Here is a 16,601-nt window from a genome sequence, read left to right as displayed (position 1 = left end):
AGGTAGGCTGGAGTCATATTAAAAAGAGCTTTAAATACCAAGCTGCAGAATTTTTATTTTGTCCTGGAGGGAATAATGAGCCACTGAAGATTCTCGAACAGGGGAGTGACATGGTATACAGATAAATACAAGGTAACTTGATGAGGAAGAGAAGAGTAAACATTGGGGTGATTAGGGAAGACTTCATGAAGGAGATGACATAGGAGGTGAGCCTTGAAGGAAGGTAAGGTTTCCAAGAGGCAGAGATGAAGTATAAGTATGTTGCAGTCTTGGAGAACATGTTGTACAGAAACACAGAAATGGGCATAGAACATAGGCTCTAGTGCTTTAGATAGCAAGCTGAGGAGTTTGTATTTTATCCTGGAGGTAATGGGAAATCAGTGAAGATTTGTAAGCAGGGGAATAACATGGCTGGATGTACTTCAGGAAAATAATTTTGGAAGCTATGGAGAATAGATTGAAGAAGGGAGAACCTAGAAACCAGGAGTCCAGAAAGGAGGCTGTTGCAATAACCTGGGGGAGAGGTGATGGGAGTCTGAAGTCGTGTGGTGGCCCGGTGATTGGAGAGGAGACAGATAGGAGATTTACTGCAGAGGCAGAATCAACTTGGTGACTGATTGGCAAATGAGGCATGGGGTGAGGAAGAAGAAAGAGACAAGCATGATTCAGACCTCATAATAAACCTAGGTTACCAGAAGACAGTGGTGCCCTCAAAGGAAAGAGGGAAGTTTGGGGGAGAGGTGATTTGGGGGGGAAAGATAATGAATTTTGTCCTTGGCATGTTGAATTTAAGATGCCAATGGTACCTCTAGTTGGAAAGATCTAACAGGCAGTTGGAGAGGTGGGACTGGGGCTCAGGAGAAAGTATCAGAGCTTGATATACCATCTTCAAAGAGATAATAATGGAATTCGTGTGAACTGATGAGATCAGAGAGAGAGAGTGGGAGAAGAAGAGAGAGAGGGGAGGAGAGAGAGAGAGAGAGAGAGAGAGAGAGAGAGAGAGAGAGAGAGAGAGAGAGAGAGAGAGAGAGAGAATAGTGAGAGAAGAACCAGGACAGAGCTTATAGCTATGGGTGGGCCTCTGTGAAATGATCCAGCCAAGGAGTCAGAGTCAGACAGGTAGGAAAACCAGGAGAAAGCAGTCTCATGAAACCTGAGGGAGGAGAGAGTATTCAAGCAGAGGGAGTGGCCAATGATGCCAAGAGAGGTCCAGAAAGGTGAGTTCTGAGAAAAGGCTATTGGATTTAGCAATTAAGAGATTCTCGGTAACCTTGGAGAGAGAGAAAGGAGTGGGTGGAGAGGAAGTAGAGGCGAGAAGCATCATCAATCTTTGTCTAGGAGGTTGGTCATTAAAAGGAGGGATGCGATAAAAAGACAGCTTCTTATTTAGACTAATTGTTCTTGCTAACTGGATGCTAGTTAGGCCAAAGGAGGTCAGTTTGGTTAGTTTGGAGTCAGTAGGATAACAAGTGGGTCTGGTGGGAGGGGGAGGGACAGGCCTAGCAACCTTATCTGCCCACTCGCCTCTCCCCTCCACCATCATTATCCCTGTTCCAAAGCAGCCACAAGCCCCCAAACCCATTCCTCCCTCTTAACATGGATGGTGGGTGAGGCCTGGCCTTGTGCAGGGGGTGCCAAAGGGCTGATGCACACCTGGTCTTAACCCCACTTGTGCATGTGTGTGTGTGTGTGTGTGTGTGTGTGTGTTTTAAGATGGGAAAGAGTGGTAGTCTCTTCCCCAGCCATGTCCCTAGGCAAAGGTTCCTGTCTGCTTCCCTGGCTTCTGAGGAGGCCCAGCTACAGTAGCTCTGGACCCTCTAGAGGATGAGGGGATTGTAGCTCATGGCAGCTCTGCTTCTCTGAAGCCATAGGTTGCCTGCTTCTGTTTAGCCTGGGGTCTCTCTGCTATGAAAGTCTTCTAATCCTACTCCTTTTATCCAGTCCAAGGACACTTTGGGCAAGAATTATGGGATTGCAAGATCATACATCTAGAGCTGAACTGGACCTCAGAGGACCTCATTTTTATGGATGAGTAAACAGGATCGGGGCAGCTAGGTAGCTCAGTGGCTAGAGCACTTCGCCTAGAGTCAGGAAGACCTGAGTTCAAATGTGATCCAAGACGCTTACTAGCTGTGTGACTCTGCACAAGTTACTTAATCTGTTTGCCTTAACCCACTGGAGAAGGAAATAGTAAACCACTACAGTGTCCTTGCCAAGAAAACCCCATGGACAGTAGGGCCCATTGGGTCACAAAGAAATGGACACGACTGAACAACAAACATGGTATCAGGGAAATTTGGTGACTTAGTCAAGATCATACAGGAAGCAGGCCTCAGAGGCCTGACTGGAACCCGATTTTTCTGATTCCTGAGTCAGAGCTTTCCCTGTCCCGTGCTGCTTTTCAAGATAACAGTCAATTGAAGCCTCATTCTCCAACCTATTACTTGGTAGATAGATCATCAAGACTAGAGTCAGGAATGCTTGAGATCAAGTCCAGCTTCAGAGACACTCAATAGCTTGTGTGATCTTGGGCGAGTCACTTAATATTTGTTTGCCTCAGTTTCCCCAACTGTAAAGTGGGAATGATAATAGCACTGACCTCCCAGGGTGCTATGAAAATAAAATGAGATAAAATTGATAAAGTATTTAGCTCAGTGCCTGGCACAGAGTAGGCATTATATTAATGCTACTGTTGTTGCTTTTATTGGGGGGTAATACCATATTCTGCTCCCCCTCTCTCCAGCTATGCCCAGGTGCCCCAGCTTGTTCCCAGAGGAAGTTCGAAGATTGGATGCTACCTATCATTCCCAACCCCATTCTGCTCCCCAGATGCCTGGAGCAGAACCCCACCTGCGCCGCTCTGGCTACAGATCTGCCCTTCATTTTGAATCCTCTTCCATAAGGGCTTCTGCTTTTGAGGCCCCTGATCATCAGAGGGTCTGAGTCCAGATCTTAACCCAGAGCATGGGTAAAGGAGCTACTGTTAACCAAAGGAGTAGAATAGATCTTAATCACTAGCTATGGGATATATTTCAGGCAAACTAATCGGGACAAAAAGGAATGTGTTAGGTGTCAGGGTAGACCTTTTGGGGACCCAGGAGGCCTCCGGGATGGGTGAAGGATCCTTACTGCAGGGTCAGTGCAGGATGACTTGAAGTGCAACCAGGAAATGCCTTCTTCCAAGGAGGATGTAGACAGAGAGAAGACTCAGAAGCAGTTACAGGAAAGACCTGAGAATCCTGGCAGAATATTGGCACTGGGGCCAACCCGAGTCTCCTCTGGGCTTAGGAGTCTAAAAGTTCCTTCGAGTATCCAACTCAGATAGGGTGGAGACAGGGAAAAGAATGGTGGCTGGGTGCCCTGCAAGCTGTGCCAGACTGGACAAGGAGACTCAGGCCATGGCTCTGCCATTCCACTCATGTTTTTCCTTTAATTTCCCAATAAAGATCCTTCGGGAAAGTTCGAACCTCATCTTGTTCAAATTAATGGATGATGGGGTTTGTCCACATCTAAGCCAAGACAGTGAAAGGGTGCGTGGTGGTATTGTCTGGCATTCCCTGGACCAAGGCTGAAGGAGCTGATGGATGAGAACTTAGGATAGGACTCCTAGGCCTCATTGAGATCAAAGAAAGAGAGGAAAAGGCCCAGAGGCACAAAAACACTAGTAGCAGCTCTTTTCATAGTAACCCCAAACTGGAAGCTAAAAGTGCTACCCCTCAACTGGGGAATGGCTGAATAAAATTTGGCACATGAATGTAATGGAAGACTATTGTGCTGTATGAAAAGACAAAATGGACCATTTCAGAGGAAACTGGGAGTATCTTTATGAAGTGGTGCAGAGCAAAGTGAGCAGAACCAGGAGAACAATTTACACAATGCAACAACATAATAAAGAAAAACAACTTTGAAAGACTTTAGAACTCTGATTAGTGCAATGACAGCCCACCATTCCAGAGGACTGAAGATGAAACACGCCAACCACCAAATATTAGAAAGGTGATAGACATAAAATGCAGAGTGGGACTTGTATTTTTGCACATAACCAATATGGAAATTTGTTTTGCTAGACTATGCATATTTATTATGAAGGTTTAACCTTCCTTCCTTCCTTCCTTCCTCCCCCCCCGCCTTTCTTCCTCCCTCTTCCTTCCTTCTGTGCATATTTGTTATGAGGCTTTACTCTTCCTTCCTTCCTCCTCCAATGGTCACAGAATTTTAGTAATCTTGCACACACACACACACACACACACATACACATATATGTGTGTATATGTATGTATATATACATATATCCTTAAAGCACAGACTTTTCTATTCTTTTTTTTCAGTTCCAAATTCTCTCATTCCCCCTTCTCCTCTCCAGCCCATTGAAAAAGCAAGAAAAATGAAACCCATTACAATTACGTATAGTCATGCAAAGCAAGTTTCTGTATTAATCATTTTGTAAAAAAAAAAAAAAGGAAGAAAGAAAGAAAGGAAAAAAGGTTCCAATTTGTACTCTGAGTCCATCAGCTCTCTATCTAGAGGTGGATGGCGTGTTTCATCATGAGTCCTCTGCAACTGTGGTGGGTCATTGTGTTGATCATAGTTATTAAGTCTTTCACAGTTGATTATCTTTACAATACCGCTTGTTCTTTTGCTTCTGCTCATTTCACTTTGCGTCAATTCATATAAGTCTTCCTAGGCTTTTCTGAAACCATTCCTTTCATAATTTCTTATAGCACAATAGTGTTCCATCACATTCACATACTATAGCTTGTTCAGCCATTCCCCAATGATTGACGTCCCCTCCATTTTCAATTCTTTGCCACCACAGAAAGAGCTGCTATAAATATACTTCTTCTTTTCTTTTTCTTTTTTAACACAATTCAATTAGGGACAGGGACAGTGGGAGAAAAGGGGAACTCCTTGCAAAAATAAATAAATGAATGAATGAAAATTTTTAAAACAAAATTTAAGTTAGGTAGCAAGGGATATACAGCGATGATTTCTACTCTCTTCTCTCCTCCCTACCCCCATATTTCCTTCCACGCCCTCTCACACAGGATGCCACCTCCTTTCCTCCTCTGCCTGCTCAAACAGCTGGCCATAGTTGTGATAGCTGGTAACCAGATCCAGCCCTCTGAGTTTCCTCCTTCTTCCTTTCCTCCGCTTTTTGTCCTCAAGTGCATTCTCCTTGTATCCAACTAAGGCGAGAAAAACAGAAGGTCAAAGAATCTGCCCCAGGTAACCCAATAAAGCTGAAGGAGACCAAAAGAACCCCAAGATGGAGGTGTGTGGGGGGAGAATGATAGGGTCACAAATTGAGAGCTGGAATAGAACTTAGAGGTCATTGAACCCAACCCCGTCACTCCCATTTTATGGAGGAGGAATTTGCGATCCAGAAATTTGCCCAGGGTCATACAGCCAGTGTCTGGGAGAGGATTCAAACCTCAAGTCCTATGCTCCATCAACGGTACCACATTGCCTTTGGAAAAGTGTATAGGACTGGAGGGGGTTAGCTCTTAGGTGCGTGGGTGTAGGGGTGAGTGGGGTTCCCTCTCTGATTAATCCTAAACATGAGGTGGTGCCACACAAAAGCCTGGTTGGTAAGTAAACAGTGTCCCATTGCCCAAAAGTATATCCTGGCTGGAAAGGTCTAGATTCTCAATAACAAGCCCTACGAGTCCCTTTCCTCATTTACACACTGCTGGGTTCTTGCCTCTCAATCCTCTCTCCACTGAATGATTGAGGAAGCTGTTCAAGACAATGCAATATGCTTTCTTCAGAAAGAGCCACGAAGATCTGATGCCCAGGGCCTCATTGAAAAAGAGTTCTTAGGGGTCAGGAATAGATCCGGACTGGCATTTGGACAGCTTTCTCATGGAGGGATTATTTCCATTTCCCCCCTCCTCCTTGTATGCCATAGAAAGGCATAGCGGACAAAGCCAATGCCAGCTGAGATTTCTGGACCTTGTCATGGATGGACAGTTGGTGTCCAGTGTCTCTAGTGTTCCAGAACAAAGAAATGAAATTCCTGCAAATGTAGGAAGTTAACCCATGGACACAAATACTGGCATGTTGAGGTTATTGAGATTTTCCTCATCTATTTCTCTCACCATACCAGGGTAAGAAATCCATATTTTATTTTATTACAGTTTCTGGTGGAACTCATCAAGGATAGGCATCCCTCCTGAATTGTTAGGGCCCTTAGAGCTCATTGAATTTCAACCTTGCAAAAGTCCTTAAACTTTTTTGTACTGTAGACCCTTTTGGCCATCCAATGAAACCTATGGACCCTTTCTCAAAATAATGTTTTTAAACACATAAAATATAAAATATAAAGGTAAATATAAATATAAAATATAATAATGCACAAAATCATAGAATTTCCAAGGAAACCAATTATCTAGAAATACCAGTGAGCAAAATATTCTTTTAAAAGTTGCCAGTCTTCAGATTAAGAACCCCTGCTTTAAACCCTTTGGGCAGCATGGGGCAGTGGTAAAAAGAGCACAGAATTGGATTCAGAAGAACTGGGCTTGAATCCCAGTTTATTTCACCTCTCTGAGATTCGGTTTCCTCATCTGTAAGTTGAGGAGGCTGGATTTGTTGATCTCTACAGAAGCCTTTCAGCAGCTCTAGGTCCTAAATTATCCCCAAATGACAGAAAGTGGAAGGACCATGCTTTTCGATGGTTCAGGGGTCCTTGACCCCTTGCCAAGGGAGTCGGGGTCATTCAAGGGCACCCTGCCTTAGCTACCTTTGCCCCTGAATCCCTGGCACCCAGGTGCCAGGATACCATGGGAAACCCCACAAGCCCTAACCAGACCCACAAAGCAGGCCCCAGCTCCTTCAAGTCCAGGCTCAGCCTGTCATAAAGGGGTGGGGGGAGCCACGCTCTCTTGGTGCTAGACTAAAGGGATCTCTGGTGACTCAGGAAAAGTTATTGGTTTGGAAAGTGATTAAAGAGCACTGAGTGGGAGGGGATTTCCACGGAGAGAGCCAGGCCCCAAAGCAAGTCCGGGCGGGTTAGAGCTCAGCCAGGGGAGTCTGTTGCAATTATACCTATAAAACCCACATCTTTAGAGAACCCAAAACTTTGATTCTCTTTTTTTTTTTCTTTGCAGGAGCAGAGATCCGAGGAAATCCCAAAGCCACCCCAGCCCCCAACAAAGGCGGGGGCATCAAAGAGGAGCTGAAGGTGGGCAGGGTGAGAGAAGACTTAGGGAGAGGCCCAACTCATCAAATGACTTTTGGCTTATCCTGTCTCTCAACCTACTCCTGGTTGAACTGGGGCCCAGAGCAACTATGGGCAGGAGAAGACCTTTAGGCATTTTAGGGCAATTGAAGAAGTCACTGGCCTTTTAGGATATGGGGGGGGGGGTGTTGGGAGGCAACAGGTCCATTTCCCATCCCTTTGGGGTAAGGAGGAGTCAGTCACTTGGCCTGTCTGACTCAAAGTCCTTGAGACACACCAGGAGATGGGAATGGGGGTATCACCAAAAATACAGGTTAGCTGGAGGTAGTTTGTCAAGAGACTCCTTCTGTGAGAATGGGAGTCACCAGGTTTAAATGCAATTAACTCACATTTATAGTGCTTTAAGGACGACAAAACACTTTCCTCACAAGACCCTATGAGGTAGGTAGTATAGATTTTATTATCCCCATTTTCCAGGTGAAGAAACAGACTTGAAGAAGTGACTTGCCCAAGGTCACACAGCTCATAAGTGCTAGGATAATCAGATCCTTTTGATCACATGTAAGTTTAATACTTTCTGCTACATGCTATAAATCCCCTTCCAGGGTGACATCATTTGGGACTAGGATCGCTCCAAAGAGTAGTAAAAGCCTATAGTTTCTCCCAAGGTTTTCAATCAGAGGTTGGGTGACCACTTTTCAAGGATTTTATAGATAAGGTTCCTGTCCAGGTAGGAGATTTCTTTCAGCTGTGAGATTCTGTGCTTCTCAGGTCTCCTGTTCAAAGGTGAAGCCCTTCCTAGGTGTGTGTGTGTCTGTTGAGGAAAGGAGGTGTTTTTTTCTATGCTGGTTGCCAATTAGCTCATCTAAACCATTCCCCTCCCCCACAATGCTCTGAACATTGATTGGGGGGCTGAGCCGACCCAGGAAGCCAGACTTCCCTAGAAGGGAAGATAAGACCTACACTTTTGTAATTTCCCTCTTGGCAGTGGAGGAATAACCAGTGAGCTCCTGGGTCAGTGGTGGGGAACCTGCGGCCAAGAGGCCACATGTAGCCTTTTGACTGAGTCCAAGTTTTACAGAACAAATCCTTTTATTTAAGGGGATTTGCTCTGTGAAATTTGGATTCAGTCAAAGGGCCCACTTGAGGACCTAGAGGGCCACATGTGGCCTTGAGGTTGCAGGTTCCCCACCCCTGTCCTGAATATTCTGCCCACCTACCTGGCTTCCCTGGGGGTGTATCTCTCTACTTGCTAAAAGGACCATTCCCCCCACCCCTACTGCATAGACTTTGTGTTGCTTGCTCCCTGTGGATGGCCTAGGAAGGGCCTGAAACCAAGTGGTGAAAATAAGCACCTGTGATTCTCATCTTTTGGGGATTTCTGAATTATCCTCATAAAGAGGTTGCCTCTGCTTTTGTTTCCCTGCTCTGGTTTGTTCCTGAGGCATCTACCCCCAAGCCCACCCTTGCCTTTACCTTCAGGCTCTCCTACCTTCCAGCCTCTAAGAAGCCAGAGAGAATGTTGGAGCTAATTCTCTTTTTTTATTACCTCTGGTCTAAGCTATAGCTGTTTCAGCTCCACCAGATCCTGGGGCCATTTTGTAGAGGAGTGAGGGGTGGGAGTTGGAGAAATTCTCTTCTAGACCAGAGGGCAGAGCCCAGACCTGAGCCTGTGCTGGTGGGTCAGATTAACTTTCTGCTTTGGGTGGGCAGTACAAGTAGGCCAAGGGACATTCTGTCCAGTGTCAAATCAACAAGTCAAGTAAACAAGGGTTTGCTGAGCATCTGTTCTGTGCCTGGTACTGTGCCAGACAACATTCCCGGAGAGGGTCAATTGGAGCATCTCTGTTCCTAGGAGGTGGCCAGAGGGTCTATCTAGGAGGTGAGAAAGATCAGGAGGGTATGAAAGCACTAGCTACTCTCAAGATACATCACTCCAGAGCTCATATACCTCTGGGCCCTCCAATGACCCAAATGATGCCTCCTGGGGCCAGAGTCCCCACTGGAAAATATTGACAGGGGAGAAAGAGATCCAGGGTGAGGCAATCCACCCTCTCAGAGGATCATGAGACCAGAGGCCAGAATCCTGGGTTTCAAAGACCTTCCGTCTACTCCTGATCTCCTGTTACTAGTGCCTTCCCCCAAAATTATTTTGCATTCACTTCTGTGAATATATGTTATGTCCCCTAACGGAATACAACCTCCTTGAAGGCAGGTATGATTTCATTTTTATCTTAGCACAGCTCCTGGCACATATACAATAGTCTCTTAACAAATGCTTGTTGAGTGAATAAAATAAGTTGTGGCTAGAATTGGCTTCTGTTCCCAGTCCTGAGTTTCTTTGCCATCCCACCTCCTCATCCTGTTCCTTTTCCTTTCTTAGCCCCCAATCATCCTTCCTTTGACCCTTCTTACCCTGGCCAGGATGAACATGCAGAGCAGTGGTTGAAAAAGAAAGGTGGGACTCTTGTCTGTTCCAAGTGGGTGATAGCATCTAGAACTATGAAAATTTAAACATATATGATGCTAGAAGGTTAGAGCTGGAAGAGAGCTTCGATTCAGAAGGATGGAAGCCTCTTGAGGGCAGAAGCTATTTGATTTTTGTCTTTGCATCTCCAGCACCTAAGTGCCAAGCACATAGTACATGCCTAATATGTATGCTTTTGGTTCTTCTCATTAGAATTCATCTCATTCCTCATTCCATTCACAGATGGGGAAACTGAGACCCTGAGAGTCACACTGACTTTTTCCAAGGTCACGGTTATTGAACCAACTGGGGTTGGAACCCAGGTCACCTGATTCAAGCTAGTGCTGCTTCCTCCTTTCAGGACACCCTGTAGTCATAGAGACTGAACCAACCATTGGCCTAGATGAGGCAGGAAGGTTGCGGGTTTGGATTGTTCTGCCCAGTATTTTGGCATTTTGAAGATCTCAGCCTGCCCTGGAGGGCATTAGTGCCATCTGCCAAATAGGGAGGGTGAAGTATCTGGACTGGATGGACAGCCAGGATGAGGAGGGACATCCAAGACCTTATTTTCTCCTCCTGCTTAGACAGGCAGGCCACAGACGCTGCCTGCAGGAGAATGGCTCCCCCATCGTAGTCGCCTCTCACCAGCAGTGGCCAGCTCAGACCCGTTGTTCTAGGGAAGGAGCTGCAGAATTTCTAGGTGAGGAGCCTCACATGGCAGGATCAAACATTTAGGTCTGGAAAGAACCTCAGAGGTGATCTTGTACAATTTCTTCCTTTTGCAGATGAGGAAACTGAGGTGCAGAGAAATTAAGGGATTTATCCAAGATCACACAGATAGCAATTGGCAGAGCTAACCTAAGTCCTTTGGCTCCAAATCCAAACACTCTTCACGCTAAGAAGGGAAGGGCAGAGACCTCAAGAGTTCTGCACAGAGAAAAGATAGCCTCTCACCTCTTTCCCTTCCAGCCAAGGGCCAGCTCAGACAAAGTACATGCTGTGGGTGACACTGTTAGGTTCTGGGACACAGAGAAGGACAGAATCAGGAGGTGCTCACACTAGGAATCCTCATTACCAACATTATTATATATTATACATCATGTAATAATCTATTATTAACATGTGTTGAACAGTGCTAACAGGCCCTTTAAGTAGCCAGTGCCTAGGGAGGTGAAATTATGTGGCATCAGCAAAGAGGTGATAACCAGGAATAGACCCCAGGAGGTCAAGTTCCCATTCTCAGGCTCTACTCCCAAGATGGTCTTCCTTCCCTACAGGGAAGAGAGACAGGATATAGGAAGAGGCCTTTATTTCCTTCCTGCCACATCTTATTCTCTAGATCCAGGAGGTAATCCATATCTCTCTCACAATCTATCCCCAACAGAGCACCCCACAACCCCACCCTCTCTGGGCCTAGGAGAGCGGGGTGGAGACTGTCAGCTCCCAGGGTCTGAGGTGAGAGGTTCTGGGATAGCTTTCAATTCAGAACTGAAAGTGACTGAGTGTACAAGGTATCCTCTGGGCAATACAGCCAGTCCATCTGCTTCCTTTCTCACCCAGCCGGGAAGGAGAGAAGAGGGCCCTGGTTAAGGGCACAGTGACTCCCTTATCCCCATTCTCTCTCCCTGGCCCAACTGCTTCTCCCTATCCCTGAGCAAGGACCCTTGCTTGTGCCTTACCTCCACCCCCAACCCCAAAGCCTAGCCTGGCCCCTAGTTCAAATGTAATCTCTTCAGTCTGGCATGGGAAAATCTGGGGGGAAGGAAAAAGAGTCAGCCTAGGCCCCACATATGAGCTCGGAAAATGTGAGGTTCGCTCTGGCCTTTCCTGTTGTACTGGAGCTGAGGGGAGCTGGCCAAACTGGCAGAAGGTGAATGAAGAAGGGCTTCTTTGGGTGAGGGAGCATGTGCAAGCATTTTACACACCGGGAAGCACCAGAGGCCAGCTAGAACCTGAGAGGCCCTTCAGACCCTGCACTCCCAATCCATGCCCCTCTCCACAGCCATGGCATACACCCCCTGGCAGGCCCACCCCTGACAGCACAGGCCGATTCCTTTAGCCACATGGCCCGGCCGGGTACGGGGAGGGGGCGGGATATGGAGGGGGGAATAGTGCCCGAGAAGTTGCAGAAGATATCGAAGAAGACTTGGGCTGCTGGGACAAGCAGTTCCCCCCTCATTCCTCATTTCTCCTTCTCCCATCCCCCTCCCCTCCCGGTCGGCTCCCCGGGCCTGCCAGTTTGTGAATGAGTCCCAGCTGCCGCCCCGCCCCCCTGAGGCTGTGTCTGGGCCAGGGCCTGGCCCGCGGAGGGGCGGGGCCGAGCCGGCCAGGAATGCACGGAGGGGCTGGGCGGGAGGAGAGGAGAGGAACATGTAAGGGCACATCCTCATAGCTGCCGCTCAGCGCCCAGACAGAGCCCACGGGGAGGGAGAAGACAGGGGGTGCATAGACAGGCAGGCCGGGCCGGCAGGGAGCGAGTGCAGCGGAGCACCGAAGACCGGGCCCTAGAGGTTCTGGGTGTCCACGGGCGGACAGATCGGTGCTGGGGGACTGTCAGGCGGGGCATCAAGGGAAGACAGGGGCGTCGTCGGAGAGGGAGTAGAGAGAAGGCTGTAAATTGGGCATACAGACAGACTAGGGGCAGATCGTACATAGCGGGGCACGGGACACAGATCGGGGCCGGGGTCCAGTGCAATCAGTCCAGGGGTACGTGTAGCAGCGCACCCGCTGTCTCTTATACCAGTTTCAGGCTGCTCTTGGGAAGTGGCCTGCGAGGGTCTCGGGGAGCCCGTCCCAAGGGGCATGACCAAAGTCTGAGGACTGTGAGGCAGACGGGCTCTGAGCCCAGATGACGACAGCGGCAGCGAAGGTGCTGAAGGAGGGGGTGCTGGAGAAGCGCAGCGGGGGGCTGCTGCAGCTTTGGAAGCGGAAGCGGTGCGTGCTGACCGAGCGGGGGCTGCAGCTCTTCGAGGTTAAAGGCACCGGCGGGCGGCCCAAGGAGCTCAGCTTCGATCGAATCAAGGCGGTGGAGTGCGTAGAGAGCACCGAGCGGCATATCTACTTCACCCTGGTGACCGAGGACGGCGGGGAGATCGACTTCCGTTGTCCCCTCGAGGACCCTGGCTGGAACGCACAGATCACCCTGGGTCTGGTCAAGTTCAAGAACCAACAGGCCATCCAGACTGTTCGAGCCCGGCAGAGCCTTGGGCCAGGGACCCTGGTGTCCTAGGCCCAGCCCCCCTCATCGTGCTCCACCTCGATCCTGCTGTCTTTTCCGTCCAGGGCACAGTATCAGGTTAGTGACCTGGCTCTGTGGGGGTGGAGAGCCCAGTTAACTCCTCTCCTCCAAACCTCAGGGAAGCTGGCAGCGGACATAGAAGTCCTGGCCAGGCCCAGGGTCGCGGCTCTGACAGTAGGGTAGGGGGAACAACGAATCCAGTGACAGGGACCCGGCAATCATGCCTAAACTCCTTCCTTGTCGGCAAACAGCCAAAGGGCAGGGGGCCAAGTCGGGAGAGGGACCGCTACTTTTCAGCTGAGGGCATAGGTTAAAAAGAAGGTTAAGGGGTCTGGTTATAAAAGAAAGGAACGCAGGGTGACCTGGCAAACAGTCTCCCACTTGCTTCAGGCATCGAGGCCTCTTTGGCCCATGTGGAAGGCCCAGTCAGGGTAACCACCATCTCTAGTCAGTGAAGAGGATTAAGAATCTCATGGGTTGATGTAGTCCATGTAGTCTTTCCCTGACTGTCCAACCCCTCATTGTTAGTCTGGGGCAGGAGTTTCTGCTTCTCCCATCAGGTACCCTTACCTGATCTTTTCCCCAGACTATTGTAACCAGCCACAAACTTCAAAAGAAAGGGAAGGGAGGAAGGGAATTCAGAGCAGGTTCCTCAGTAATTTGTCCATCCTAAAATAGGGATCTAAGGATAGCTGGAGATTTGATGAGGGACTGAGGATTGGAATGGGACTGACCAAGACCCCATGTCTTGGATCTTATTTGTATAAGAACCATAGAATGTCAACGACAGAATTGGATTCATGGAAGTAAATATCAGTTAAAGTTATGAACTGGAAGGGACCTTTGGTGTCATTCAGTCCAACACTCTTATTTTACAGATGGAGAAAGATGGGCCCAGAAAGGGATTTTCTTTGTGTCATACAACTAGTTAGTGGATTTCCCCCTCCTCCAGATTTATAGATATATGGGGAGTGGAGAGGGTTCCCTTCTCCTCTATATATTGTGGCCTTAGCATTTGATCTACTAGGACTGGAAGGGACTGGAAAGGAAGAGATCCAGGCTGAAGGAACAGGATATCAGGATCCAGAAGCTTTAGCTTCCAGGGCAGGTTTCTTCTTCCTCCACCTCTCAATCTCCAGTGAGAAAGGAAGTGAAGGAGGGAAATGTGGTTCAGAAATAGAACTTAGATGCTACAGAATTAAATTCTTCACATTAAAATCATGGCCAGTATAGGGAAGGAAACCTTTTGTCTCAGGTACTATCTGAGAGAGAGAGAGAGAGAGAGAGAGAGAGAGAGAGAGAGAGAGAGAGAGAGAGAGAGAGAGAGAGAGAGCATTTGGATGTTTGGATGCCCTCCATCCTACCAGGCACTGGCCAGTAGTTAAAGGAGGTAGTTTTTCCCCTCTTCACTGACAAGGGAGCGACTCTCAGGATCAAAGTGACCAAAAGGGCCTTGAGCTAGTGCTCTTCACATAGGTGGAGTAGTCTAAGAGGGATAAGATGATGTGGACCAACAATGTGATGGTTTCAAAAAGTGGGGAGAGGTATCTTGTAGGCATGGGCAGCTTGTCTCTCAAGGTCCTCAGACTCAGGATGGGAAATCAGGTAGGGTCCTGAGAGCTACATGGGCACTTCTTTTCCCCAGGGTCTCCTAAAGGACAGGAAGAGACAGGGTACTCCCTGGTAGTCCTGAGGTAGGGCAGAGGGCGATGAGAATGATTGTACAAATTGTCCTGCTCAGAGTGAATAAGGCCAGTATATGGGCATGGGGTCTAGAAGAGCAGAGGCTGGACATGATAGTGCAGAAGGGCAGGAAGAAACACTGGGTCCACAAGGCAACAACATGATTCATTCTTCATGACATTTCACATTCCCAGGGAAGCAATGACCCATTGAAGGAGGAGGGGCAAATGGAGCAAGCTTAGGGGAAACTAACCCATCTGGTGGGAGGGGGTGTCAGGAATAGAACCCAGGAGACTTGACTCCCAGCCCAATGCCCTCTGCCCCAGATACCATCCATCCCGGGGGTGGGGTGGGGAAGGAGGGAGGCACAAGACTTCAGGGTAGAGGAGGAGGTGGCAGCATGATATGGTAGAAAGACTTCTAGGTTAGGAGTCAGAAGACCATGATTCCAATCTGCCTTCTGCCATGAAGACATAGACTGACCTTGACCAAATCCTTTCTCTTCTTTGGGTCTCAGTTTACTTGTCTACAAAATGAAGGGGTTAGACTAAATAATCTCTAAGGTCTCTTTCAGTTCTAATGAATCCAGGCATTAATTCCCTTCAGTCTCTCTTCAGGGAGAACTCTATGCTTTCCCTGCACTTAAACATTTTATATCCAAGTCTCAGTTCCTTCTAGTTCCTCCTCTCTTTCATAAGGAAAGGACTGGAGGTGGAGTTAGCTTTGAGGGTCTGAAAAAATTATGTCTAATACAACTCAAACCCCATTAAAGTTGTCTTAGCCAATATTAAGGATGGCCATGGTCCCTCCTTGCTAGGTACTCCCCCTTCCCCCACAAGCCTTTCTATATCAGGCTCATTCTTCACCTAGTTGCTTAGCCCTAACCATTGTTCTCCCTCTTCAGCTTCCCGGCCCTTTCTGAAACCAGGGAGGCTGAACTGTCCCTGCTGGTCAGGATGAATGAAGTGGACTCATGAATGGGCAGGAGCAGAAGGAAATAGTGTCCATGGGGCTTTGCTTCTCCTGGGGAGAAGAGTGGAATGTCAGGAAGGACTGAGAATGAAGATACTGCCCTGGAGGCCCCAGAAATGTCACTGCCTTCAATAGAGACACAGACGGCTCTGAATTATCTGTCTTCAGTTTGCTCCCTCTCCTGAGTAACAGGAGGCCAGAAGGGCTACTGAGGGCCTCTCACTACTCTCAGAAGAACCATGTGCAATCCCATTTCCTCAATCCAAGAGACTGTCATCAGTCCCAATCTGGGCCACAGTGCTCACCCAGTGAAGAAGAAGATGTTCCCTCAACCAGGGGCTGGGTACTTCTAGGATCATGTGAAAGAGGCAGGTGGGGCCAGCCTTAGCCTAGTGTGCCTTGAAGAGGAGCCATGATTACTATCTCTGAACTCCTGCATTTGGGGAGCAACCCCAAGGGAATGGACCAGATGGGGCTTAGTTCCCAATCTTTGGGACTTGTTGCTGCTTAGGGCCTCTTGGGGGACCCTCCATCTAGGCCCCTTCTCTGAACTCCTATGACCTCATACCTGTTCCCTCCCCAGCTGTGGTGTTAGGGTTCAGGGGCCTCGCCATTACCATTTCATGCCAGTCACAGAATGAAGATGTCCCTGACAAAGGGGAGTGACAACATTGTTGACTTGAGTGAATTTCTTTGCCCGCCGAACCCACAGTAGAGGCCAGGGCTTCTTTCTCCTGGCCCTAGCTCAGAGATTCCTCTGGTTCTCCAGTTTAGTTGGGGAGGTGGGTATTAAAACTAGGAATACTAAGGAGAGTTCCATTTGGTGGAAACCGGAAGAGGAGAGGCAAGAATGGGCCATCCCAAAGCCTACTCCCACCCTGCCTTCTGGTGACCACCACAAGTTATCACTGATCCCTCAAAAGTCCCCCCTCCTACAGAAGCTCCACTTGGTGGACTGGAATCCTAGGAATTTGCTCAGCTTCCTGGATGGAGGTTATCTGACCTCCTTGCCTTTATACTCTGCCTTAGGATTCATTTATAGGCTGGTTGAAAAGTAGGGA

At 48.2% G+C, this 16,601-nt stretch overlaps 1 protein-coding gene across 1 annotated transcript; it reads left to right on the top strand.

The window, feature by feature from the left end:
• Positions 1 to 11,945: 11,945 nt before the first annotated feature.
• Positions 11,946 to 16,211, top strand: PHLDA3 (pleckstrin homology like domain family A member 3). Its single transcript, XM_036756375.1, has 2 exons — positions 11,946 to 12,942; positions 15,473 to 16,211. The coding sequence occupies exon 1, from the start codon at positions 12,496 to 12,498 to the stop codon at positions 12,874 to 12,876; it is 381 nt and encodes a 126-aa protein (XP_036612270.1). The 5' UTR covers positions 11,946 to 12,495; the 3' UTR covers positions 12,877 to 12,942; positions 15,473 to 16,211.
• Positions 16,212 to 16,601: the final 390 nt, after the last annotated feature.

Source organism: Trichosurus vulpecula, chromosome 4 (assembly GCF_011100635.1).
Source record: "Trichosurus vulpecula isolate mTriVul1 chromosome 4, mTriVul1.pri, whole genome shotgun sequence".
NCBI classification, from domain to species: domain Eukaryota; kingdom Metazoa; phylum Chordata; class Mammalia; order Diprotodontia; family Phalangeridae; genus Trichosurus; species Trichosurus vulpecula.
The sequence above is the reverse complement of the archived record's forward strand: the minus strand, read 5'-3'. Positions and strand labels throughout refer to the sequence as shown.